The 25,439-nt window shown below is 49.5% G+C and overlaps 1 protein-coding gene across 1 annotated transcript; it reads left to right on the top strand.

Moving 5' to 3' along the window:
- The first annotated feature begins 21,564 nt into the window (after positions 1 to 21,564).
- ZNF648 (zinc finger protein 648) lies at positions 21,565 to 23,274 on the top strand. Its single transcript, XM_028121473.1, has one exon. The coding sequence runs from the start codon at positions 21,565 to 21,567 to the stop codon at positions 23,272 to 23,274; it is 1,710 nt and encodes a 569-aa protein (XP_027977274.1).
- The last annotated feature ends 2,165 nt before the right edge of the window (positions 23,275 to 25,439 follow it).

The raw sequence follows: 25,439 nt of genomic DNA, 5'->3' as shown, positions 1-25,439 counted from the left end.
CATAACTTGTCTGCTCTTCAGACTCAGCAATATGTCTTGATAATACAGTGAGGCCCTCGAGGAGGAAGAATGGAAAGGTAGGGAGATAAACATTTTTTGGCCAGAGTGCCATCAGATAGTAGAGAGCGCATTCTCCTAGGAGAATGAACACAAGGCACACTCCACCCCTGTGGTGCCCTTTTCCCGGTCAACGTGCTTGAGTATCCCAGACAAGCCATGGTGGGTGGAGGGCTGCTATGTCACTAACTAGCAGCTCTCCCTCCTGTCTGTGCCATCCACACCCAATCTCAGGGCCAAGGAAGTGGCTGAGAGGGGACTCCCTGAGGGGACCTTTCCTTGTCTTAGGCAAACTTGGAAGGAAGCATGCTAAGTGTGGGTAATGTGTCCAGAGTGGAGCCGAGAAGGCAGAGAACAAGGTTTTGACCCACCCTGTGGGAACCTCTGCTTTCTCCAGCTCACCTGTTGTCTCCTCCAAACACCTGGACCCTCAGCAGGCCAAGACCCTACTTTTTCACTCAAGAGGAGAAACTGGTCATAGCCCAAAGTCTGGCAACATTTACCTTAGGGGGAAGAGGAGGAGAAGGTAGGGAGGTTCACACGAGTGCAGGAGTCCTCAGGCTCCAGGCCAGAAGGTGCACCTCTGAGGTGCTGGGAAGACACGGATTCCACCTCTCGGGCCCTTCCCTCTTAGGATGGGACTTTGCCGGACTGGTCAGGCATCGTCCACATCATAACTCTACCTCAAGCCCAGGGACTGGGTTTGGGGGTGCCGTACCTACTCTGACGGCACTGCTGCCTCTAGCCCTCTCTCTGGCCTTGTGCTTGATGCTCCCTTCTTGGGGTGAACTGGGTCTAGGGGAGGAGCCAAGGCCTTGCTGTCCATGTACTCCTCACTCCCTGGTTGATGCACACACTCCAGAAGGTTCTACTGGGGACAGACCAAACGTAGCAACATGATTGACTGCTGATCATGATTGGTCTGCCCCACCCATGAGCCACTTTTATCCTACTCAGAATCTCTCAGCACTGACTTGACTTAAGAAGAAAGCTCTGAGAACACGCTGGTGACTTGCCACCTGATCGTCTAAACCAGCCTTCAGGGCCCAGAACGGCTTCTCCTCCATGACAAAGCCCTCCCGTCAACTGCAACTTGCCACCGTCTCCTCCTTTCACCCTCTGGATTCACAATATTTAACAACCACACCTCTCCTGTGTCTTCCTTCTCCACTTCCTGTGTGCTTCCTCTTGTTACGCCCACACAAGACCTTGCATTAGGGGCTAGGGGGCGGGTATAACATGGTGGCCCCACCCCTCACAGTTGCTTCCAATGCAGTTGAGAAGACATACATAGATAGAAACAACCATCTCACATGGGTCCATGACAGAGATTCAGAGCAAATGCTATGGGCCTCACAGGTGGCATCTGAAGAGGGACTTTTTGAAACAGAGAGGATTTGGATGGCAGCGGTCAGTCTAGGAAAAGACTTTGGGGTAGAAGACCAAGATGGACAAAGGCGTGAAGACAGGAAAAGGTGGCTGGATATGTGGGCAACCACCAGGATGGGACCCAACCAGGCCCTTCAGGTTGGCTCAGTCAGAGCCTGGGCTCCACTCCTCCAGGCTTTACCCACTTTGGCAGCTTTCTGCCCAAGGCCATTGGTGGGCGGTGACTCAGAGAGGCTGCAGGAAGAAGTTAGAAGCAACCATGTGGTCACCTACTGTTGAAACCCCAAGTCAGCCACCCTGGCCCAGACTTTCCATGTGCGGGCAGCCCTTCTAACCCATGTCCCCAGCCAACACCAGGATGCTCTTCACGGGCCTCAGCTTCAGAAGGTACTACTGAAAATACGACCTGCCTGAGAGGTGATAGAATTGGCCACTAAGCACCCGTCGGCTGTCCTGTTTGCTTCTGCAGACTGGTCAACCAGCCCTGCAGTTGGGTTAAAGCTCGGAGGGTGGTGGGAGTGGGCTGTGTTGGGGCTGCAGATCCGCCAAGGCTGAGGAAGAGCAAGGAGAGAGGAGAGCGCCCAAGGGGAGCCTAGAGGCTGCGCCTGGCCGCCACCTCCTGCTGGACCCCTGTAGGCACCCTGCTCAGCCCTCCTAGTTGATGTTCTGTCCTGGGGCAGAGGGTGGGCAGTGGGCCCAGAGGTACTGGGTTTTCCTAATAGATAAGGTCAATTTCATGACTGAAGGGCTAGCCATGGGATCTAATCACACAAATGGGAATTTGGCCTGCCTCCATCAAAACCACATGGGAATTCCCAGTTTACTCTCCAGGAGATTCTGATTCAGTGGTTCCAGTGAAGCCTGTGAGTCTTTCATTCATTCATTTATTTTCATTTAGCAAGCATGCAAGACCCCTAGAAGAAGGCTTGGAGTTAGAAAAAATTAGATCCAAATGTATTTTCATCAAAAAAAAAAAGAAAAGAAAAGAAAAGAAAGAAAAAACTCGATCCACAAATGGTTACAGATCTCTTGTGTGTAGAGCAGTTGGCATCCTGGCCTCCTCTGTGCCTCAAGTCACTCTGAGATTTGGCCTCCTGAGGAGTGCCTCCCAGAGCAAGAAAGAACCTTTTGCTTTATCCTGCAGGAGGGCCGTCCCTCATTCAAGGGGCAATACTGCCACCTGCTGGTCAGTTCTAGAAACATCTCCCATTCTCCTGATGCCTGGTGTAAGCGGAGGGGAGAAGCCAAGTGGCCCGGCCCTCCCTCTTGTTCTGCCTCTGAATGGCCTACTCTGAGAACTACAGTATCCCCCAATCTTGCATCTCTTCTGTCGCTTCTCATTTAAGCCCATCTTCCCTGGGCAGCCACTAGTCAAAGGCAGATCCTGTTAATCTGGTATCTTGCCCGCAATTCCATTCAGATTAGCACACACTTGATACGAGCCAGGTGTGGGCTGGCCACACAGAGGACATGAATGCAGGGCCTTTTGCAGAGGGGGTGATTCATGAATACGGATACTCCCTCTCCGACGTGATGTCTGAGCTGAATCCTCAAGGGTAAGCGAGAGTCAGCCTGGTGAAAAATGAAAAAGGAGAATCCAGGCAAAAACACCAACAAGATAGGATAGTCTGGCTGTTTGGATATAGAAACGTAATTATTTATCTTTAATACACTTCTCTGATGCCCCAAAGTGATGGAAATGCAAACATTTCTCCTCAATTTCCAGGCAGGTGTAGAGATGAAGAGAAAGGGAGACAGGTTTTCTTAGTTGTTAAAATTAGATTCTGTATCATTCTCAATGGGGAAAGGCTGAGAGCTTTTCCCCTAAGGTCAGGAACGCGGCAGGGATGTCCACTCTCACCACTGCTATTCAATATAGTATTAGAAGTCCTAGCCACAGCAATCAGACAACAAAAAGAAATCAAAGGCATCCAAATCGGCAAAGAGGAAGTCAAACTCTCACTCTTTGCAGATGATATGATACTGTATGTGGAAAACCCAAAAGACTCCACCCCAAAACTGCTAGAACTCATACAGGAATTCAGTCAAGTAGCAGGATATAAAATCAATGCACAGAAATCAGTGGCATTCCTATACACCAACAACAAGACAGAAGAGAGACAAATCAAGGAGTCTATCCCATTTACAATTGCACCCAAAACCATTAGATACCTAGGAATAAATCTAACCAAAGAGGCAAAGGATCTGTACTCAGAAAACTATAAAATACTCATGAAAGAAATTGAAGAAGACACAAAGAAATGGAAAAACGTTCCATGCTCATGGATTGGGAGAATCAACATTGTGAAGATGTCAATGCTACCTAGAGCAATCTACACATTCAATGCAATCCCCATCAAAATACCATCCACTTTTTTCAAAGAAATGGAACAAATAATCCTAAAATTTGTATGGAACCAGAAGAGACCCAGAATAGCCAGAGGAATACTGAAAAAGAAAAGCAAAGCTGGCGGCATCACAATTCCGGACTTCCAGCTCTATTACAAAGCTGTCATCATCAAGACAGTATGGTACTGACACAAAAACAGACACATAGATCAATGGAACAGAATCGAGAGCCCAGAAATAGACCCTCAACTCTATGGTCAACTCATCTTTGACAGAGCAGGAAAGAATGTCCAATGGCAAAAAGACAGTCTCTTCAACAAATGGTGTTGGGAAAATTGGACAGCCACATGCAGAAGAATGAAACTGGACCATTTCCTTACACCACACACAAAAATAGACTCCAAATGGTTGAAAGACCTAAACGTGAGACAGGAGTCCATCCAAATCCTAAAGGAGAACACAGGTAGCAACCTTTTCGACCTTAGCTGCAGCAACTTCTTCCTAGAAACATCGCCAAAGGCACGGGAAGCCAGGGCAAAAATGAACTATTGGGATTTCATCAAGATAAAAAGCTTCTGCACAGCAAAAGAAACAGTCCACAAAACCAAAAGACAACCGACAGAATGGGAGAAAATATTTGCAAATGACATATCAGATAAAGGGCTAGTATCCAAAATCTATAAAGAACTTATCAAACTCAACACCCAAAGAACAAATAATCCAATCAAGAAATGGGCAGAAGACATGAACAGACATTTCTCCAGAGAAGACATCCAAATGGCCAACAGGCACATGAAAAAGTGCTCAACATCGCTCGGCATCAGGGAAATCCAAATCAAAACCTCAATGAGATACCACCTCACACCCGTCAGAATGGCTAAAATTAACAAGTCAGGGAACGACAGATGTTGGCGGGGATGTGGAGAAAGGGGAACCCTCCTACACTGTTGGTGGGAATGCAAGCTGGTGCAACCCCTCTGGAAAACAGTATGGAGGTTCCTCAAACAGTTGAAATTAGAGCTACCGTTCGATCCAGCAATTGCACTACTGGGTATTTACCACAAAGATACAAATGTAGGGACCCGAAGGGGTACGTGTACCCCAATGTTTATAGCAGCAATGTCCACAATAGCCAAACTGTGGAAAGAGCCAAGATGCCCATCGACAGATGAATGGCTAAAGAAGAAGTGGTATATATACACAATGGAATATTATGCAGCCATCAAAAGGAGTGAGATCTTGCCATTTGCAACAACGTGGATGGAACTGGAGGGTGTTATGCTGAGTGAAATAAGTCAATCAGAGAAAGACATGTATCATATGACCTCACTGATATGAGGAATTCTTAATCTCAGGAAACAAACTGAGTGTTACTGGAGTGGTTGGGGGTGGGAGGGATGGGGTGGCTGGGTGATAGACATTGGGGAGGGTATGTGCTACGGTGAGCGCTGTGAATTGTGCAAGACTGTTGAATCACAGATCTGTACTTCTGAAACAAATAACGCAACATATTTTAAGAAAAAAGTAAAAGAAGAAGATAACGGGAGAGGAAGAAAAGGGGAGTATGTCAGAGGGGGAGACGAATCATGAGAGATGATGGACTCTGAAAAACAAACTGAGGGTTCTAGAGGGGAGGGGGTAGGGGGATGGGTTAGCCTGGTGATGGGTATTGAGGAGGGCACGTTCTGCATGGAGCACTGGGTGTTATGAACAAACAATGAATCATGGAACACTGCACCAAAAACTAATGATGTAATATATGGTGATTAACATAACAATAAAAAAATTTAAAAAAAAATTAGATTCTGGGTTTTAGAGGTCTCTAGGTTTGTTGTGACAGTGCAGGGGGAATGTGGCAGGTCTAGGTTGGAGGGACTCAGCCACGTGACCGGGAAGGCAGGAGGCAGAGCAGCCTTCTCCCCACTAGAGTGTTCTCCTGGCCAGTGTGGAGAGACGCCTCTAGGTCGCCATCCCCAACCTGGTCCTGCAGCGCCCTCACAGAAGTATCCAGGCCTGGAGGGAAATGGCTGCATCATGCCCGGACCCACTGCACTTCCAGCATCACAAAGAATGTCCAGGTTCTGAGAATGAAGGAGAAGCAGCCCTGAGCCAGCAGACCTACGAGCCCCCAGTGGTTCCATGGTAACTGCCGTTGATAAATGCCCGACCACCAGACCCCTCAGCCCTATGAGAAACACAAGTTCAAACCACAGTGAGAAAACACAGGAACTCCATGTTCTTGCACACCCGGGGGTCCAGCAGATGCATACCGGTCATAGGTACAAAGAAGGTCAGAATGTGGCATCGGAATAAAATGGAGGTGTACCTATTTTTTTTTTACGATTTTTATTTATTTATTTGAGAGAGAGCACAAGAGGGGGGAGCGGGAGAGGGAGAAGCAGACTCCCCGCTGAGCAGGGAGCCCAATGCGGGACTCGATCCCGGGACTCCAGGATCATGACCTGAGCCGAAGGCAGTCGCTTAACCAACTGAGCCACCCAGGCGCCCAGAAGGTGTACCTAGTATACAGCTGGTTAATAAACTGTCTGGGTGGTGGGTGGGAGGCCAATAGTCCGGGACATTCTGTAGCTCTGGCGGTTCTAGGATCCTAGCCAAATGTTTCCCTCCAGAGGGCACCAGGTCTCATTTTGTGCCCCAGAAGGCTGTGGTCCTCTGGCCCCCAAACGCCACCTCTGTGCTCATTCTGGGGCCAAACACAATGGAGGCCAAATTTGACCATGTTCTTCTCCTGCTCGTAATCCTTCAGTGAAAGAAGTATATATCTTCTAAAGTATATACCTCTCAGTGGTCCCCCATTCCCCCCAGGATGGAGCCCAAACTCCTTACGTGTCCCAAGGAACCTTCTTGTCCCTCGGGCCTCCATTTAGCCTTTTTCTGAATCCCCACTTCCACCACCACAGCGGAGTTAGTTTCTCTTGTGTGCTCCCACATCTGGGTGTGCCCTATCCTGGCCCTGAGCACACTCTCTACCTGCCCACTTCTCCATCTGTCTCACCACACTTTGGACTCCTTGAGGACAGAAACTGTGTGTGGATCACAATCGCTTCTACGATACCAGCACAGCACCCTGATTTTAAAGAGGGTATTCAGCAAGGTTTCTTAGAGGAAATGCTCTCAACATGAGACCTAAAAGTTTGGAGTGTAATTTCAAGAAGAGAAGGCATGGCAGCCAATGCAAAGGCCCTGGGGTTGGAAAGAATGTGGCAGGTCTAAGAAACATGCTAAGGACACTGTGGCTGGGATGTAGAGAGGGAGGGGGCAGGTGGCATGGAATTTGGTCTGTTAGGTTCTAAGAGTTGTGGGAAGTCACTGAAATGCGTTAAGCTGGATAGAAATATTATCCTATATCCACCACATCCTTTTTGCTTTTTGCTCTCACTGAACACAGGTTCTCTTCCAAGAATAGTTCCCTCAGCCTTCTCCAGTGGTGCTTATTTCTCTCGGCCATATCCCTCCTACCACTGGGTGGGGCAGGCGTCTTCCTCTTTCCTTCTTGCTGTTTCAAGCCATTCTTCCTTAAAACTTCCCAGCTTTGAAGATCAAGTCATCAGCCTGCAGCGCCCACCACCCCTCATTGGTCCAGTCTCTCACAGACCCTGGATGACTACCCTTCATTCCTTCTATGGCTCTTAGCACCTGGCTCGCTGTCACTCCCACCAACACCATCTGCCATCACTCTTGGGACCACCACTCCAGGTAGCTGGCTTCTCAGTTCCCTGGGCGCTTCTCCCTCAGCGAGCTTGTCCCCACCCTATCTCAAATACTCAAGTGCCTGACATGGATAGAACCTCTATCCTTTCCAGAATCCCAATTTGGTGCGTCTCCCTCTCTGACCAGCACCTCCCAACTTCCCAGCTCAGGGCTCCTGAAATCCCATCACCAGCAATCCTTCTCGAACTGAATGGCTGCCTCAACCACCTTTAACTCACTCCCCACTCCCCTCGAGTCCTCTCTCCCCACCTTCCTTGGTTCAAATTCCATGGTTTATCACTTTAATCACTTATTTTTTCATATGCCCTCTTCTCCAATACCCCTCTTTTGCTTTACCGCTATGTTTGGCACAACTCTAACTTGGTCAACTCCATGTCTGAGCCCACGCCATGCCTGTGCCCACACAGCAGACCGTAGCAGCAGGAAAGAACGCACTCTTCCTGACTCGTGACTGCTAACCTCTGGTGCGTCTATAATAGCCGCCTGGCGATCACAGACCCACGCACTCTCCGCAGGCCCCCTACACGTCCTGCCCCACCTGCCATCTCCACCAAGACCTTGCTTCCTATTGCATGGAGAAAAAGCAGCCCTAGAAAGAGCACTTCCTCAAGCTCCCACCTCTGCACCCCCCCCACACACCTGTGTCTGTGTCCCTGTCCTCTAACTTTCCCCTGCTCCTGGGGATGAGCTCCCTGTGCAGAGGCCCACCCTCGCTCATGCACTGGATCTCCTCTCCTCTCACTTTCTCAAGGACATCACCCCAGCAATGCCCTCCACTCCTGCCTTGTCAATGTTTCCTTCTCTCCGGGGTCACTTCCAAACTAACTCTTCCCATTCTCAGCTCTCTTACAGCGAAACTCCCTGAACTGTCGATTCTCATTGGCTACAATTCCTGTCTCCCCTGAAATCCTCTGCAATCAACTGTCGAGGCCCATGTGGCTAAATCAAATGGTAAACTCCTAGTCCTCATTTAAAGCGAGGTCTCAGCAGCATTTGACATAATGGATCACTTCCTTCGCCTCGAACCATTTCTTCCCTTTATCTCCAGAATATCACATCCTTCTGGTTTCTCTTCAAGTCGCTGTGTTCTCTGCTTTTCATTTCGTCCGCTGGGTGCTCTCATCTCCCCACTTCGCAGACTCAGTCCTTGGATCTCTTCCCTTCACTGTGTACTATACCCTCTTGGCGACTCATATAATCACGTGGCTTTAAATGCAACCCATACATTGATAACTCTTTAAATTTTATGTTCTACCATGATCTCTGTCTTGAAATCAGATGCCTATATCCAATCCAGTACCGGTATCAATGATCTCTTATCTAACAATCATCAATTATCTCTAGGCATTGTCCCAGCCTAAACTCCTTGATCTTTTCTCCTAAAATTTATTCCTGTGTCTTCTTCGTCTCAGTTAAGGGCAACACCACTCTTCCAGTTGGTTGGACCCCGAATCTTGGGGTTGTCCTTGATGCCTCTCTTTCTCTTGCTTCCACATCCCATTGATAACCAAATCATGTTAGTTCTAACTTCAAGACCAATCTGGAATTTGACCATTTCTCACCATTTGCGGCCACTCTAGTCCCAACCACCAGATTACTGCAAAGCCTCCTAACTGATCTTCCCTAGTCTGCTGTTGTTCCCATCAGCTTTCTTAAGAGCAGTCAGACCGCTCTGGTTAATGCATTACTCACAACAAAAGCCAAACTGCGTAAAATGACGTGCAAGACCCTACACAATCTGTCCACGACCTCCTCTCCTTCTCTCCCCTGGCTCACCCAGGCCTCCTTTCCCCCCACATGCCAGGCATGTCCCCACCTCAGACGCTTTGCTCTAGTTCTTCCCTCTCCTGCCTTGTCCCAGACATCTGTACATCTTGCTGTCTTGCCCCCTTTCTGGATTTTGCACAGAAGTGATCTCCTTAATGAGAGCTAGCTCAGCCATGCAATTCAAATTGCAATCCCCACCCCCTCCCTTCTAAGCCCCTTGCCACTGTTCGATGTTTCCCATAGGGCTTATCAACATCTAAGAGACCCTATAATTTGTTTACTTATTAAGTTTATTTTTGAGGTTGGGGATTTAAGATGAAAAAGAAAAAATTATTTCTCTCCCATGCTGCATGTTCTCTGTGGGTCTGCCCAGAGGCTCTACTCACCACGGCCACTCAGGGATCCGGGTTACCAGATGATGGAGCTCCCACCATCTCGAATGTTGCTGGTTGCCAAGTGACAGGGAAGAGGGAGCTTGGAGTCTTGGTGAGAAAAATGCATGCCTTGTCTGAAGGACACCCACACCTCATTGGCCAGAAGTAATCACATGGTCCGAGTAACCACAAGGGGCCAGGGAATGAAATCCTACCATATGCTACCAAGGGGGAAACTGGAAATATTTGATGGATAACATCACATGATTACAAATCAGTCGATATTTATTAAATGAACAAATGAACCACTTTGAGGGAATGAGTTAGAAGCGTTTGCCTTTGATGAAGGCTTATATGTTAGAAATTGAGGAAAGGGAAAGGAATCTGATACAGGAGTCAGTGACTAATGAGATGTGTAGAGCGTGAGGAAGTTGGATTTGACTCCTAGATTTTCAGTCTGAGTGAGTGGAAGAAGGGTAATAGTGATTTAAAAAAAAAAGTAGAGGAGGTACACATGCAGACGTGTTCCCTTGTGTGTGCTAGGTCAGGTGTCGACGAGACACCTGCATCCTGACCTCACTTGTTGCTGGATAAGATACAGTATTCTGGCATCAGGCCCTTTGCTCAGGATACTGTTTCTCCTTTGTCAGTCAGGTCAGACCCTGGGGACCTGGCTAGGAATCCTATGTGCTCCTTGCTCTGAAGGCACTTGCAACCTGTTCTAGGGGCAGAGACCTGTAAGGGGAACGTCAATAAATATGGAGAGCAAGGAGGGATTTTAGGGAGATGCGAGTCACTTTGCATGTGTCACCTCACAACATCCCATCAGTGAACTATTCTTAGAGAATTTACCATTAAAGATACCTGTCCAGGACCATGCCCCTCCCAGAGCTTCCTGCACCTGGCAACCGAGTGAGGAGGAGGTAGGAAAATGGCTTCTGGACATGGAGCTTTATTCGTGTGCTCATTTTTAACTACAAATTCTATTACTTTAATAGATACAGGGCTATTCACATTATCTATTTCTCCTTGACTAAACTTTGATAGTGGGTTTCAAGGAATTTTTCTATTCTAACCTGCCAAATTTATTGGGATAAAGCTGTTTATAATATTCCCTTATTACCCTTTTAATATCTGTGGAGATGCCATAGCTCCCATTCCTGATATTAGTAGGTGTTTTCTCTCTCTCTCTCTTTTTTTTCCTGATTGGTGTGACTAGAGGATTATCAATTTTATTGATCTTCTCAAAGAGCCAGCTTTTGGTTTCACTAGTTTCTTTCCTCTTGTATTTATTTTCTCTCTTATTTATTTCTGCTCTGATCTTTATCATTCTCTTTATTCCACTTTGGATTTACTTTCATCTTTTTCTAGTTTCTTGAGGGGGAAACTGAGGTCCATCATTTGAGACCTTTCTTCTTTTATAATACAGACCTTTCATGCTAATATGAGTTTCTTGCAGCTTGACTTTGTTTCTGTTTTGCTCACTGGAAAAAAAAAAAAAAAAACTCTAAAGCCAAAAACAGGCACTGGCACATAGTAGGTACTAAATATTTGTCAAATTAATGAATTAATGCCCCCTGTCTACCCAAAACCTTCTGAAGAGTTCTAATTTTTATTCCAAAGGAAGCCAGGTCCTTCCACAATCCTCAAGCCCCACACAACCCACCCCTTCCGACTTCTCTGGCCTTTCTTTCTATCCCACACTTAGCTACATCGGCTTCTTTGCTGGCCCTCAGCCAAGCCTGGCAGTATCTGAGACCAGTATCTGGTCTTTGCATGTACTGTTCTCCCACCTGGAATGCTCACCGCTGCCCTGTTTCTCCAGGTGAAGAATGATAAGTACCTTTGCGCAGAGAGTTTCTGCCATCCCCCTCCTCCCTTCCCTTCCGGCTCCTCCTGGATGAAGAAACTTGGCTCAAGACCTGAATCAGGACACTCTGGGTTCTCATCTCGACAGCAGCCCTGTCTGGAATCATCATGCCTCTGCTGTGACCCCCCCCCCCACTAGCCCCATCACCTTGGGGTGCCCTGGCAAAATCAGGCCTGTTTCTGCAAAGCCAAGGACTGGAGTCCGGGGAGACATTTTCTCCTGATGGGGCCCAGCCGTTGGCAGACTGTTGATATTTTTTTATTCTGAATACAAGATTTTAACTTTATTCATTTTACGTAAGGATACCATTTGCCTCATTGTTTTCGAATGTAATGACATGAAACTGTGCAAAAGTTGTCTTTATGTTTTTATAATCATTACAATTTTGTTTGTGTGTCTCTACCTCCATCCTCCAACCCACACCCTCTGGTTCAATTTGCCAGAGGTTTTCAGGGTCTTTCCGCTGCTGGCGGCTGGGGCAAGATCACTCCTCAGTTTGGCCAGGAGAATCCATGCGGTCGGGGTAATGTTGCATTCCAAGGACCCTAAACGGAATTTCTTTCCAGAATCGCGGCTTCACACCCAGGGCCAGAGCATTAAGAAGAGAGGTTCTGTCCAGCTATGCTCAGTGCAGCAGTTGAAAAAGCAAAGGGGAGGTATGTTTTCATGGAAACCTCAAACGCCTCTCCTGTGAATTACCTCTGTGTTCAGGCAGCCGAGCTAGACAGCTGCGAGGAAAAGCATGTGTGTTTGGTGGGGGCCTTGGAAAGAAAAGGCCCCTTGTACGGTGGCCAGCGACTGTAGGTGGTGTGGCCTAGGACAGGGGAGTTCGGAGTTCCGCAGCAGCTGCGGCAGAAGCCTCAATCCCACCGGCAATGTGCAAGTGAGCCAGAGGCGGAGCCAGAGAGCCGGGAGGCTCATCCCTCGGCAGAGGCGCGGAGTGAGGGCTGAGCCCCCGGGAAAGCGGGCCAGGAGGAATACGCTGTGAAATTCCTGAAGGTAGTGAGGCCCCTTCCGTCCCCTTCTTTTCTTGGCAAGCTCAAACTCATCCGTCAAGGCCCAAATCAAAAGGCATTTCTTTTGGAAAGACGTCCCCAAGGCCCATGCAAAGGCAATCCCGCCTCCTCCTTGCAAACCCGCATTATCACCAGTAGCATCCGGCTCAAGGCGGGGGGGGGGGGGGGGGGGGGGGGGGAGGGGGTACTGTCTGGTGGCTCTGAGCGCTCCAGGACGCCGCCAAGCCCCGTGAAACCCCGCAGGGCAGGACCTGGCCAGAGCGGTGCTTTTCGGTGTAGCTGGGACTCATGCTTCAGGATGGTGCCTGGGCTTGTCGCACGCAATACAGACTCCAGGATCCTCCCGGATCTGAACGATCTCTGGGAGTGTGGCCCTGGAATCATCATATTTAACCAGGTTCCCCCCCGGCCCCGCGCCCCGTTATTTTTATGCACAAGGAGACTGGTACAAAGTACAGTGTTTTTCAAATGTTTTTGACCGAGAATCGAAGCAAACCAGAGTAAGAAACACAGTTTTCATCGCAACCCTGCACGTATGTACGTATGTAAAACTAAAACTTAAAACAAACAGACCTTGAAACAACTTTTTCTTACTCTGTGTGAGATATTCTGATAGGTTCTACTCTATTCTATTCTGTTCTACTCTATTCAAACAAGAAGGTTGGTTGTGACTCACTGTCCTATTCACAGGTTTTTGTCCCGCAGTTTGAAAAACAGACGAGTGATGCTCCACCAATGTTTGATGAATGAATAAATGAAAGACGGAACTAAGTGAATGCTTGTATCTCAGCAACTGCAAAACAGAGGGGCTGCGTTCGATCATTTCTAAGATCTTTTCTTTCAAAATTCTGAGACCTGATGACTTCTTGTCCATTTCCAACAGCTTCATCATGCCCCAGGGCTGGAGATCTGTAGTCAAAAGGATTCCCACTGATACAAGACGGCAGAACGTTCTATTTCGGTTTGTTAATTAACTAAAGACATGTAGTGTCTTGGCTGCTAGCTTCCCCAGACTTGCTGTCTCAGAGCTTCGAAGGACCAGTAAGGACAGGAGGCAAACCTAAAGCATAGGAGATTCCTAGACGTCCTCTCTGTGGTGTTCTTTCTTTGTCTTCCACATGGTCCCAAGGTTGAGGTGAAGACTGGGAGTCCCTGTGACCTGGAAGGGTGTGTTATCCCCAGGGCAAAGAAAATGTGTTACTATGTCAAGAGAGAGAGTAAGTGTTGGAGTGTGTGGTCTGTGGTACCCAGAGGGCTCCAGGACCCTCAGAGATCCCCATCTTGCTGCTAGGATCTCGTCCTCCTACAGCGTGGGCCTGGGGCTTGTGTGCTCCTCTGGGAAGGCCACCACAGCACAACGTGGGCCTTCAGAAACTAGGAGGGGGCTGGCGTTCTTGGAGAGTCACCGAAGAGGTTCTGCTTCTTACAGCTCATCCATAGGGTGAGGCCTCAGGACAGTTGGAGGAGAGAGTTCTGGCAGAGACCAGAGGTGGGGTTCTCCACTGCTTTCCAATGTCTGGACTATAGCAGAGGCTAGTTCCCCCCTCCCCAAATTATGTTATGATTATCTAATATGGGTTGAGTGCTCGCACTCTGCCAGGCACATCATCTCATTTAATCCCCATAACTCCGTAAAGTCGGTAACTGTTATTAACCTTAATTTACAGTTCAAGAGACGAGACAAAGAAAGGTTAAGTAACTTGCCCACAGTCATGCAGCAGGTGGCAGAAGCAAGAGGAACTAACCCACACAGCCTGACTCCAAAGCCTGCATGCGCCATCACTACGTTGTGCAGCCTTCACCAGGGCCAAGTGGTATTGTCAGCTAAGGGTGGTGGTGTCCGCCTGATGCTGTTGGGCAGGAGGTGTGGGAACTGCTGGCATTTGGAGTCATCACCATGTCCCGTCATCCTGTCTGGAGCATGAACCTCCCACCCCTGTCATTGATTACATGTGTTGAGTCTATCACAGGCTTATGAAGAGCCCGGGCTTATGACATCCCTGTTCTGGGGACATCGTAGTCCTCCAAGACACCTGCTTGACCAGCCTCTCAGTGGGGATGTTTGGGATAAGGAGACTAGCCAGAAAAATGGTGGCTTTCTGGGGGCAGGTGATTAAGGAAAATCAATCTGGAGGAACAGGCATGGGAAAAGGACACCATCGAAGTCCCACGAGTTCTAGGATAAAAAAATTATAAGACGATTTGTTGAAAAACCACCATACGGCTGACACTGGACTAAATTCTTTAAAAATACTGTTTCAGGGTATTTTCACAACAAGCCCGTCAATGACGGTATTTTTATTCTCATTCCACAGACAGACAGCCTGAGACTCAGAGAAGTTAAGGAAATTCATCAAGGTCGTTCAACAAATAGAACTGGGATTTAAAGTCATGTGTGTCTAACCTAAGATCATGTACCAAGTTCCTACCCACCTATAGTTCTGCTTCTTGCTCATATACCCTTACTCAACGGTTTGATGGCTGGGGGAAAAACAACAATATTTAAAGTCTCCATTGTGGGGGCGCCTGGGCGGCTCAGTCATTTGGGCATTCGACTCTTGGTTTCGGCTCAGGTCATGATCTCATGGGTCGTGGAATCAAGCTCCATATCAGGCTCCATGCTCAGCACAGAGTCTGCTTGAGATTCTCCCTCTCCCTCTGCTCCTCCCCACCCATGCTCTCTCTCTCCCTCTCTCTCCCTCAAATAAAGAAATAAATAGATACCTTTAAATAAATAACTAAAGTCTCCATTGTGCTGCAAAAAAGCGGGTTGGTGACAGTTGGCTGCAGAGCATGAGGAGGGCCGCAGGGGAGCGGGTCCAAGCTTCAGAGTCTCATGTATAGAACTTGGGAAGTATCTCAGGTCCTCTCAGAATCACTATCTGGCCTGATGTCCAGACGCAGCCTTCGTTCACCACCTCAGCAAGGTGGAGGGTCCCAGGGTGGAGGGTCAGACCTGTTTTCCACCCATATCACTCAGTTTCCCCCCAGCCAGCCATGCAGTTCACAGGCACCGCTAGGCCCCTATGTGGTGCCTAGTGGAGGCCAAGTGCCTTCTCCTCTCCTCACTGCCTTGCGCTCTGCTCTCCATCTCTGCTTTGTTCCCTTCCCAGACAAGCAAGCAGGAGGACCCTTATTTTTACTACTGCCAGTCAGGGCAGCTCTAGGAAAATGCCAAATTGTGAAGATAGACTTGCAAATAATAACAAATAAATAAAAAACAATGTCCCTTGTTTCTGCACCTAAGGGATTGAGCAGAATGATATAAATTCCAAACGTTCTTTGAAAGGTGTGTTGGGGGAGGGGTGAAGATGTGGTCCTAGGGGAAAGTCCTTTAACTCCAGTGCCTGGTGGTCCTTCCAGTGACCGTTGGGAAAGCTGGATGAGATAGTGAATGTGCTTGTGCTGTCAGAAGTAGAAGGCATTCAGGAAACAAGAGGGGTCTGAGCAGCAGGTTGACCAGCGATCTGAGCAAGACCCAGAATGCAGTTCTGAGACCGGATCAGCCTCCTGGGTGCAACTCAGCAGGACAGTGAAGTCTCATATACAGAAAAGGTGCACGACACCTCAAAGTGGGATTTTTAGGATGGCTAAGGGGACATCTCAGGGTAGGTGACTCAGGAAGACATGATTTCTCTGTGTAGGTAGCATCCAGGCCACTCCTCACCCCATTCATTGCTAGGTGGTCTAGCCTCTACCAGGAAGACGGTAACACCAGTGTGCGTTGAAAACCAAGAAGGAGACAAAGTGGGCAAGTTAACGTGGAAGTCCCATGGCACATGGTAATTCATTCGTTGTTACAGAATCTAAAAGTAAAGCATGATGAGAAACAGGCTGTCCACGCTGGACACCAGTAGGTAGGCATTCGATAGAACCATTATCTCCTTGGGCAGCTATTCTGAGGGAAGAGGTCTTCTGAGGGATTGACTGCAGTGACCACACATACCCAGGTCACACGGCCTTGGGGTGGAGGAGCTAAGAGTCTTCAGGAGGAAACAAGGGTGCAGCCGGGCAAAGGGCAAATGCACAGGCTCTGAAGGGACAGTGTGTGGGCCACTTGTGCTGTAGTGGTTAAGAATGTGACCCTGGTAGCTCAGAATTGAATCACAGCTCCGCTCTGTAGAGAACGTACTAAGCTGTCTGTGCCTCAGTATCCTCAGTCTGCAAAGGGGAGCCACTCCCTCAGAACGTGGTGAAGACTAATGGAGACACCACACGCGGTGTGTTAGCATAACATTCGCACGAGAAAAAACTCGGTGAATGTACATCGTCCATAGCAGTGAAGCTGGGAGTGGGGAGGGACACATGCAGGCCGACCCCAGCCCCAGCTCTCACCTCCACAGGCCCTTCCTGAGGAACGTAGCTTCTTTCTTGCCAAAGGGTGTCTGAAGCCCAGGCCTGTACAATATGGTCACTTGGGAAATTTTGAGCAACAGTGTTGGGATGTGGGTTGGTGGCAACACCACCTGATAAGTTGCTATGGGAGATATTTTATTTTAAGGGCCTATTTTCCCCTCTTCCACCACCCTCACTAACACCAATGGTTCTCAACCTTTTTTGGATCGTGGCCCTTTTCAGAAATGTGTGACTGCTAGGGATCCTCTTGCCCAAACAGTATGTACCCACATATCTGTAGCATTTTGCACTTTACTTCAGGGGTTCTATGGACATGAGGATTTGGCTTTCAGTTCTAGACTTTCAGACTGTTCTAGACTTCCAGACTCAAAGACCTAGAGGCCTCTCTGCTGTCTGCCTCCTGCCTCCGAAGCCACAGCTATCAAACTCCAAGGCACAGATAGGCCTGCTTTTCTGGACCATAGTCTGAAAACTGCTGTCCAGAAAAATGTGTTAGGTGTCAGTACCTGCTGTCAGACTTGAAACCCTGACAAGGCCATGGGGATATAAAAGGAGCGCCACGAGCCATGTCTTCCCTGAAAACACCAACAGCATTAGCCGTAACAATGAGGGCAGCTGACTTTTCTGGGCTTAAATATGTGTCAGACACTGAGCTAAGCTCCTTACATGCATTCTCATCTTTGATCTTGCAGGACCCCCATGATGGGGATGCCATCGTTTGGTGCCATCGAATGGGGATTCTCATTTTACAGATGAGGAGCTAAGGCACAGAGTGGTTAGGTAACTCACTCAAGGTCACACAGTTAGTGAGTGGTAAGATTCAAGGCCAGTCCCAGAACCCTGCTGTCAACTGGTGTACTTCTTGGCCACCCAAGGCTATCACAAGTACCATACTCCCATCTCCTATTTTAATGCCCCGAGCTTTCACCTTAATAAAGACACATTAGACTTGAGTGGGTATAAGTTCCAGACACAGTGAGTCTCATATCCTGGGCCAATTTTTTTCTTCAAAATGAACCTGCATGGGAACCGATGCTGAAAGATGAAGAGAGGTCCCAGACAGGCTTAGCATCCATACGAATAAGGAGATAAAACAATCTCCCCACAGCCCACCCCCCCGTGAAATTGCTATGGGCATCTTTGAGCCAATGAGTACTTCAGAAAATTCTGGGAACATCCCTGCTCAAACCCCAGCTCTACAAAATGTGGACACCAGAAAGGGGGAGGTACGGATATAGTTTACCCTGTCCTGCCTGCCAGGAAGGGAAAAAGCATGCTTCCCTAGGAAGCTTGCATGTGACAGTGGCCTATGGACATATCGGGGCAGGACTGAAGGAGGGACTGCTTGCTCTGCTGGGAAGAAGCAATGAGAGTGAGCAGGAGGGAAGGGCCACCTGCAGGAGGACTGAGCAACCTTTCTGAGGGAGGAAGGGGGTGGGAGGGAGGCTCTGGCAGGAGGGGAGGCGGGAGCAGAGGGAAGGCAGGATCGTTCAGGCAGTGAGAGAGGGCAGCCCCGCTCTATTTCCCAGGCTGCTCTCTGGGATGCAGGCAGGAAGGTCGAGTGTATTACACTGGCCCCACCTCCTGAAGCTCTCTCTGCAGCTGCTGGACTGGACACAAAAGCGTGAGGGACAGAGACACCACCTCTGCTGATTTGTACCAAACTCAGGTTCCAGGGCCTGAGAGGCCACGTGTGACAGAAGCCGGAGTGGGGGACCGGCGCAGCTGTCTGCATTTCCCAGGTAAGCCTCTATTTGTGTCAGAGCCAAAGGTAGAGAGCAAGGCCTAAAGGCAGAGGAGAAGGTGGGAGGGGGCCGCCCTGGGATGGACCTAGAACAATCTGCGGAAGGAAAGCAGGAAGAGGGGCAGGGGCCGGAGCTGGAACAAGCCCTCAGGCCAGGCTTCTGCAAGGTGTCCCTTTATGAGGTGAGTAAGCTGGAGGCTGCGTGTGGGCCACTCCTGGCTGGTAAGGGTGGTGGAAGTTCCAGGAAAGGGCTGTGCTCTGACAGCCTCTGGGGGTCAGCGTATCTGGAGAGCAGAAGCTCCAGCCACACCGTGGCACAGTGCTCTTCCAGACCAGGACTATTGGTGTAGACTCGGCCAGAAAGTCCCACCCTGAGCCCCTGCCTTCCCCTTGGTCTTGTTGGTGGTCAAGAGAGAACCTCTGGCAGCTCCAGGCAGAAAAAAGCAGGATATACTCTCTAGGGCTGTGGCTTCAGACAGGGGAGGGATTTCCCATCTGAAAAGACAATCTTCTGTCAGGCTTCTGAGAAGCTGTGAGCTGCCAGAGTGCGGCGTGCTGCCCAGAGGAGGCTCACCTGCGGCCCAGAGGAGGGGGAATGAGACACGTATGTAAAGTTGGGTCCGTGTGCTGGAGGGGGTGTGGGGGTGGGCGAAGTGAGTGGTCTGCAGGCAGTTCCGTCTGAACATGTGCAGAGTGTTGTCCCAGAGAAAGAAAGAAGCCCAAGGAATCCAGCATCCCTTTGCTGTCCGTGCTGGCGGACCACGGTCCCTGATCAGGCGTGCTGGCCTGAGGAAACCATGTGAAGCTGGCCAGCGCAGTGTCCCTTCTGTTAACCAGACAGACACGCACGCAGCCACTCTTCTAAGAACCAGTGTGCTGAAAATACATCAAGCCTGGTCTCCTGCCCAAGGCTATGCCAGCCACACTCTGACCTGTTACGGGGATAATGAGGGAGGTCAGAGGGAGGGAGTGGTCCCTGGGCTTGAGGCCACAAAGGGACTAAAGACCCTGGACCCCAGCCACTGTGGCATTATGCCCTCCTACCATATGTGGCTTCTGTTCCCACATACAAAGTGAGGACTCCTCCCCATTTCTCAACCTCCTACACACACACACACACACACACACACACACACACACACACTCACGATAACTGGGTTTATGATCAGGCAGGAGCTGGGGGCAGGGCAGTTTGGTGAGATGGGGCCAGGATATGGCTTTATTCATGGCCGAGCTTACACTTGATCAGGGAAGCTGTCAAAACTGATTACAGATGTTGGAGACTTTAAAAAGTTAGAAAAGAAAACTGATTAAAAGATGTGCACCTTGACCACCAAACTGCTGCAACTGTCCATCTGGACACCTCCCAGAAGTCCTGCTGGGGGCCAGAGGAGCTGAGAGCAGGGGGGACAACGAACTAGTCACTGAATGCCAGCCATGTGCAAGAGCTTCACACAGACCATACAGCAGCCGCATTATCTTCCAGCTTTCTGAGGAAGAAAACAAGGCTGAGATACTTGTTGATGCACAAGCCTATGATTTTGAGGGTTTGGTATACATCTGTTGAATGAATGACTGCCCCTTGCTGGCAGGTGATAGAACGCCTCCTGCCCGATGGGGAGCGCACTGGAGCTTCCAAGTCCAGAGATGGCCCCTCTTATTCTGCCAGAGACAGTGGAGGGTGGGCGGAGGAGGAAAGAAGGAGCTTTCTGAAAGTAAACACTCAGTGACTAATACTCTTGACCACCCCAGGCAACAGTCTCCACAGCGTGTGTCCTGGCCTCTTTCTCTGCGGAGGGCAATTTGGGTCAACAAGAGCAGGGAGGAGCCCGGTGGTGAGGCCCCATAGCCAAGGCTCCTTGGCCCAGAAAACACAAGGGGCTTTGATGCCTGCAGAAGGCAGTGGCTCTCCCCCCAGGATGCTGGGGCTGCTCTGGGGCTGCGCCCAGCCCCAGGGCAGGCCTCAGTCTGGCAGCCACGTCTGGGAGGTAGTACCTACAGCTCTGGGTTTAACATCGGGGCCTCGGAGTGAAAGAGAAGCCACAGGGCTGCTGTCCCTGGGCAGTGTGGCCTTGGGCAGGTAGGAAACCCCATTAGACCTCACTGTCCTGGTCTGCGAAACAGAAAGAATAATAAAATAGTAACAGCATCTCTCTTAAAGGTTGCTAGGAAGAAGAAATGAAATCCTGCTTGCGAGGCGCTCAGCATTTTACCTGGCTCATAATGTCTGCCCAGAAAGTGAAACTACTAGCGTTACCCCCTCTGAGATTCCCAGAAGGTTCTCTCCGGAAAAAAGCAAACTCAGCCTTCTGGTCAGAAATTGCCCCTCACCCCCCAGGCCTGCAGGAGCCTACCTCTACTCCAGTGACTCCCGTAAAACGTATCGCTCACACAAACAGCCCTTATTAGCCAACCCTAGCAGGCTTTCTCAGTGTCTTCAAGCTAAAATAAAATCACTTAGAAAATAAAACTCAATGGCTTCCTTGTCTCATGCCTTGCTGTCAAACCCTAAGTCTATGCTTCTCAAATCAGGGTACATGCACAGCTGGGGACCTGTGGGGTTTGCCAGAAATACCGTGGGATAAATATGGCACACTTGGGGAAAAGTTAAACATTTAAACTGAAGGTAACTGAAAACACTATCTTTGTAAAAAAAAAAAGAAAGAAAGACACAATAAATGTGTGTATACGTATATACATACATGTGTGTATGATTTACCTAAATTAGAAATACGTAAATATAACATTGTATGCCAACTATAGTTCAACAATAAAAAATGTTTCTGTAAGAATCCATAAAAACAAAAGATAGATATTAAACAAACAAAAAAATACCTTCCTTTGTGCAGGTATCCTGAGCCAAGCAAAGATTCTGTCTAGGAGGAGCAGGAATAGAAGTGCCTGAAAGTTATGACACAGGTGGACCTCCAGGAAAGGTGGGGCAAGGTGTCTCCCCTCTGCAGCTTGAGCGAGGAAGCTCATGACCCCCAGATCCTGAGCATGAGCTTCAAGAGAGAGGATGAAAATGCTGGGGAGGCAGGAGACAAAGGGAGCACTGGGGACCCTGATACCCAGGCCTGTCCAAGAAGCAGCTCCCAGGTGACTGAAGACAATCCTGACTTGCCATGGCATCATCCACCCAGCCAGGAAGAGAAATTCTCCAGCTCCTTTACTGCCGGCGGCGTGGAGAAGGAACCGATGGTGATGCCTGGGAGGAAGGCCAGCTGGGGAAGAGATGAGTCCAAGATCACCCAGACCCAGGACTCCCCTGGACCAGGCACAGCTCCGGGGACCCTCCCTGGCGACCTCTCACACAAGTTGTTAGGTCGGACGCAACCACTTAGGGACTCACTACCTGCCGAAGATGATGAAGACTCCAGGGCAAACCTGGCCGCTGCCTTGGGGGTCCCATCCAGCTTCCCTGAGACGGGAGGAGATTTCTGTGCACAGAGAGGTGTAGACGCGTCCCCAGACAACTCCTCTCTCACGTGTTTCCCCAAGCCGGGGGGCAGCTGGGACCTCCCCACGCAGGAGACACGCACCCCGGCCCGGGGGTCTGCGCCCGCAGCCAGCCTGGCCGCCGCGGTGCTGGCCAAAGCGCGGACCGGCGGGAAGGGCCAGAAGCTGGAGGGTGCGCGCGAGGGTGGGCAAGAGGAGGCGCATCCCTACAAGTGCCTGCGGGGAGGAAGGGCCTTCCAGAAGCCCAGCAACCCTCTGAGTCCCTCGCAGCCGCGGGGCACCAAGCCCTACGCTTGTGAGCTGTGCGGGAAGGCCTACTCCCACCGGGGCACGCTCCAGCAGCACCGGCGCCTGCACACGGGCGAGCGGCCCTACCAGTGCCCCTTCTGCGACAAGTCCTACACTTGGTCCTCGGACCACCGCAAGCACATCCGCACCCACACCGGCGAGAAACCCTACCCGTGCCCGGACTGCGGGAAGGCCTTCGTGCGCTCCTCCGACCTGCGCAAACACCAGCGCAACATGCACAGCAACAACAAGCCCTTCCCCTGCGCGGAGTGCGGTCTGACCTTCAACAAGCCGCTGTCGCTGCTGCGCCACCAGCGCACGCACCTGGGCGAGAAGCCCTTCCGCTGCCCTGCTTGCGACAGGGAGTTCGCCGTGGCCAGCCGAATGATGGAACACCAGCGTGTGCATTCGGGCGAGCGGCCCTTCCCCTGCCCCACCTGCGGCAAGTGCTTCACCAAATCCTCCAACCTGATCGAGCACCAGACGCTGCACACGGGCCAGAGGCCCTTCAAGTGCGCCGACTGCGGCGTGGCCTTCGCGCAGCCCTCGCGCCTCGTGCGCCACCAGCGCATCCACACGGGGGAGAGGCCCTTTCCTTGCGCTCAGTGTGGCCAGGCCTTTGCCCGCTCCTCCACCCTGAAGCGGCACCAGCAGATCCACTCTGGGGAGAAGGGCTTCCTCTGCGCGGAGTGCGGCAGGGCATTCCGCATCGCGTCGGAGCTGGCCCAGCACATCCGGGTGCACAACGGGGAGAGGCCCTACCAGTGCGAGGACTGCGGCCAGGCCTTCACCAGGTCCAATCACCTCCAGCGGCACCGAGCCAAGCACAGTACCTGCAAGAAGGAGCCCGTCCCCTCCTCCTCTGATGAGTGACGGCTCTAGCAGCTAACTCTCAGGGAAGGTGAAGACACTGTGCTGCGACCTCATTGCTTGGAACCGGCTTTCATGGACAAGCCCATTCATGTGGTAATATCACCTAGCCCCACCGGTCAGCCTCCCCCCCCCCCCCCCACCGCGCCGTGAGTCGCCGGCCATCCGGTGATCCATGTGATCCATGTGTTCGATCTCTTGTGTAAGAAGTAAGAGGAGGGCTGGCATCCACGTGTGTGGTTTCATAACAGTCTCTCTTCTGAATCTCCGAGGTCATATTCAATGGGAAAAGGATAAGAAACAGTAGTGAGAACTGGTCAAGAGTTGAGTTCCTTGGTGGGGTGGGGATCTCACTGGATTGGGAATTATATCCTGGGCACTGTGCAAGCCTCCAGGGACACAGTGAAGAAGATTGTCCTGTCCTGCCCTCAAAGCCATATGCAAATACTAGGAGGTCATCAGGGGCTGGTCCTCTGGGGAGAAAGGTATTTTTCAGTTTTTACATGAATAAAGGAATCCCTGGAAGTGGTCTCAGTGAGCAACTCTTCCAGAGCAACAAAGCCTCCCTGGGGTTAGCTCAGACCCAGCCAGACAGCACATCATTTCACTTTCCTACCAAAATTACTTTACCCTTGGGAAATGGGTCTTGGCTTTGAAGCAGAGAAGGCTTTTATCTTAAAGAGAGGGGAGTTTATGTCCTATGTTTTGGAACCAGTTATTCTGTAAGTCCAGAGCAAACTTAGCATCTGAAAAAGAAGTCCCTTCCTCTTTATAGTCAATCACAGTAAGCTGGAACTAACCTGAGTCTCACCCACAAAATTTACATGTGCTTCCTGTCTGGCCACCTCTTTTCCTGTTCCCACCCTGGGAACTTAAACCATATGTAATTTACAGAGAGTAATATGCCCATTTACAGAGAGATATATAACATTTCTCCAAATGGACCTGACCGTAGTTCAAGAAACCTCTTAGATTCATTTAAATTTTCCAGGTCGTTAGCTCCAATTTGAAGTAAATAAAATAAAATACCCCTTGCCCAAGTGCCAATTGGTTTGTCTTTGTTTCAAAGTCTTAAAACCAGGTTTGGAAACCCACAGGACTCACAATTACTCTCTAATGAGGTTATTTGCAATCTGTATTACCAACAGCCATTCTTCAAAATGTATTGATTTTCTGCCGTTTAAAGTCAGTAGTTCTTAGCTCTGGACCCCAACTATGAAGAATCCATGACTTCACAGAGTTCCTTTATGCACAGGGGCCAATATGGAATAAGATATTCCATAAGAACGTATAGTACTCTCCTTTTTGGATATCTTTAGCATATTCCGAAAATTGCCACCAAAGTGTGCCAAATCTGAATTTCTCTTGAATTCCACCTTGACACATGGGAGCCAAAGAGAAGTGATACATGTTGTCATACTTTGTTTGATAAAGGTAACCTTGGTAAAAGAGTTCGGACTGCATGCCTGGAAGTTTTGTGTCTTAGCTCCCTTAGACACATCTGCATGTCCAACCAGCAGAGTTAGCTGGTTCAGGGTCTGGCATGAGGGCCAATGGTTGAGTTATTAGTCCACCCCCATCATTTACCAGTGATATGACCTTGGCTTCAGCTTCTGCATCTGCATTGGCTAATCAGGAGTGATAGTAATGGGGCAATAAAAGTTGGAATTATCCCGCCAGGGAAGGCAATTTGGCTGAAGGCACAGATATTAAATTGGCAGAAGTCATAAAAATCAACCATAGCCTTATGATTATGAACAGAGTAAAGGCTAGTATATTTTTCCTGGGTAACCAATGAAATCTCTGAAGACTGAAGTCATTATTTCTTTTCTTCGTATTGTTTTTTTTTTAAGATGGTTGTTAGTACAGTTTTGATACTTTAAAATTTTAACTTGCTTCTATAAATTTTTAAGGCAGCTGTTCCCCAAACCAGTTCATAGAATGGCTCTAGAGAAGTTACCTGAGCTGTTTGTTAACCACACAACTTGCTGAATTCTAGCTCTGAATATTGAAACAAGTCTGCTGTGCATCTTGGATTCTAATTTTTTAAGCTTCCCATATTTTCTGATGCACAGCCAAGTTGGGACCACTGGTATAATTAATTATTGGTGATAATTAACTTTTATCATCTAGTAAGCAGATAACATGAAAGTAAGCAGGCAATCAGG

This window comes from Eumetopias jubatus, unplaced genomic scaffold (assembly GCF_037043125.1).
Source record: "Eumetopias jubatus isolate StellerSeaLion01/CBP00866 unplaced genomic scaffold, mEumJub1_p1.0 scaffold_12, whole genome shotgun sequence".
NCBI classification, from domain to species: Eukaryota; Metazoa; Chordata; class Mammalia; order Carnivora; family Otariidae; genus Eumetopias; species Eumetopias jubatus.
Note: the sequence above shows the minus strand (reverse complement) of the source record. Positions and strands in the feature narration are given on the sequence as shown.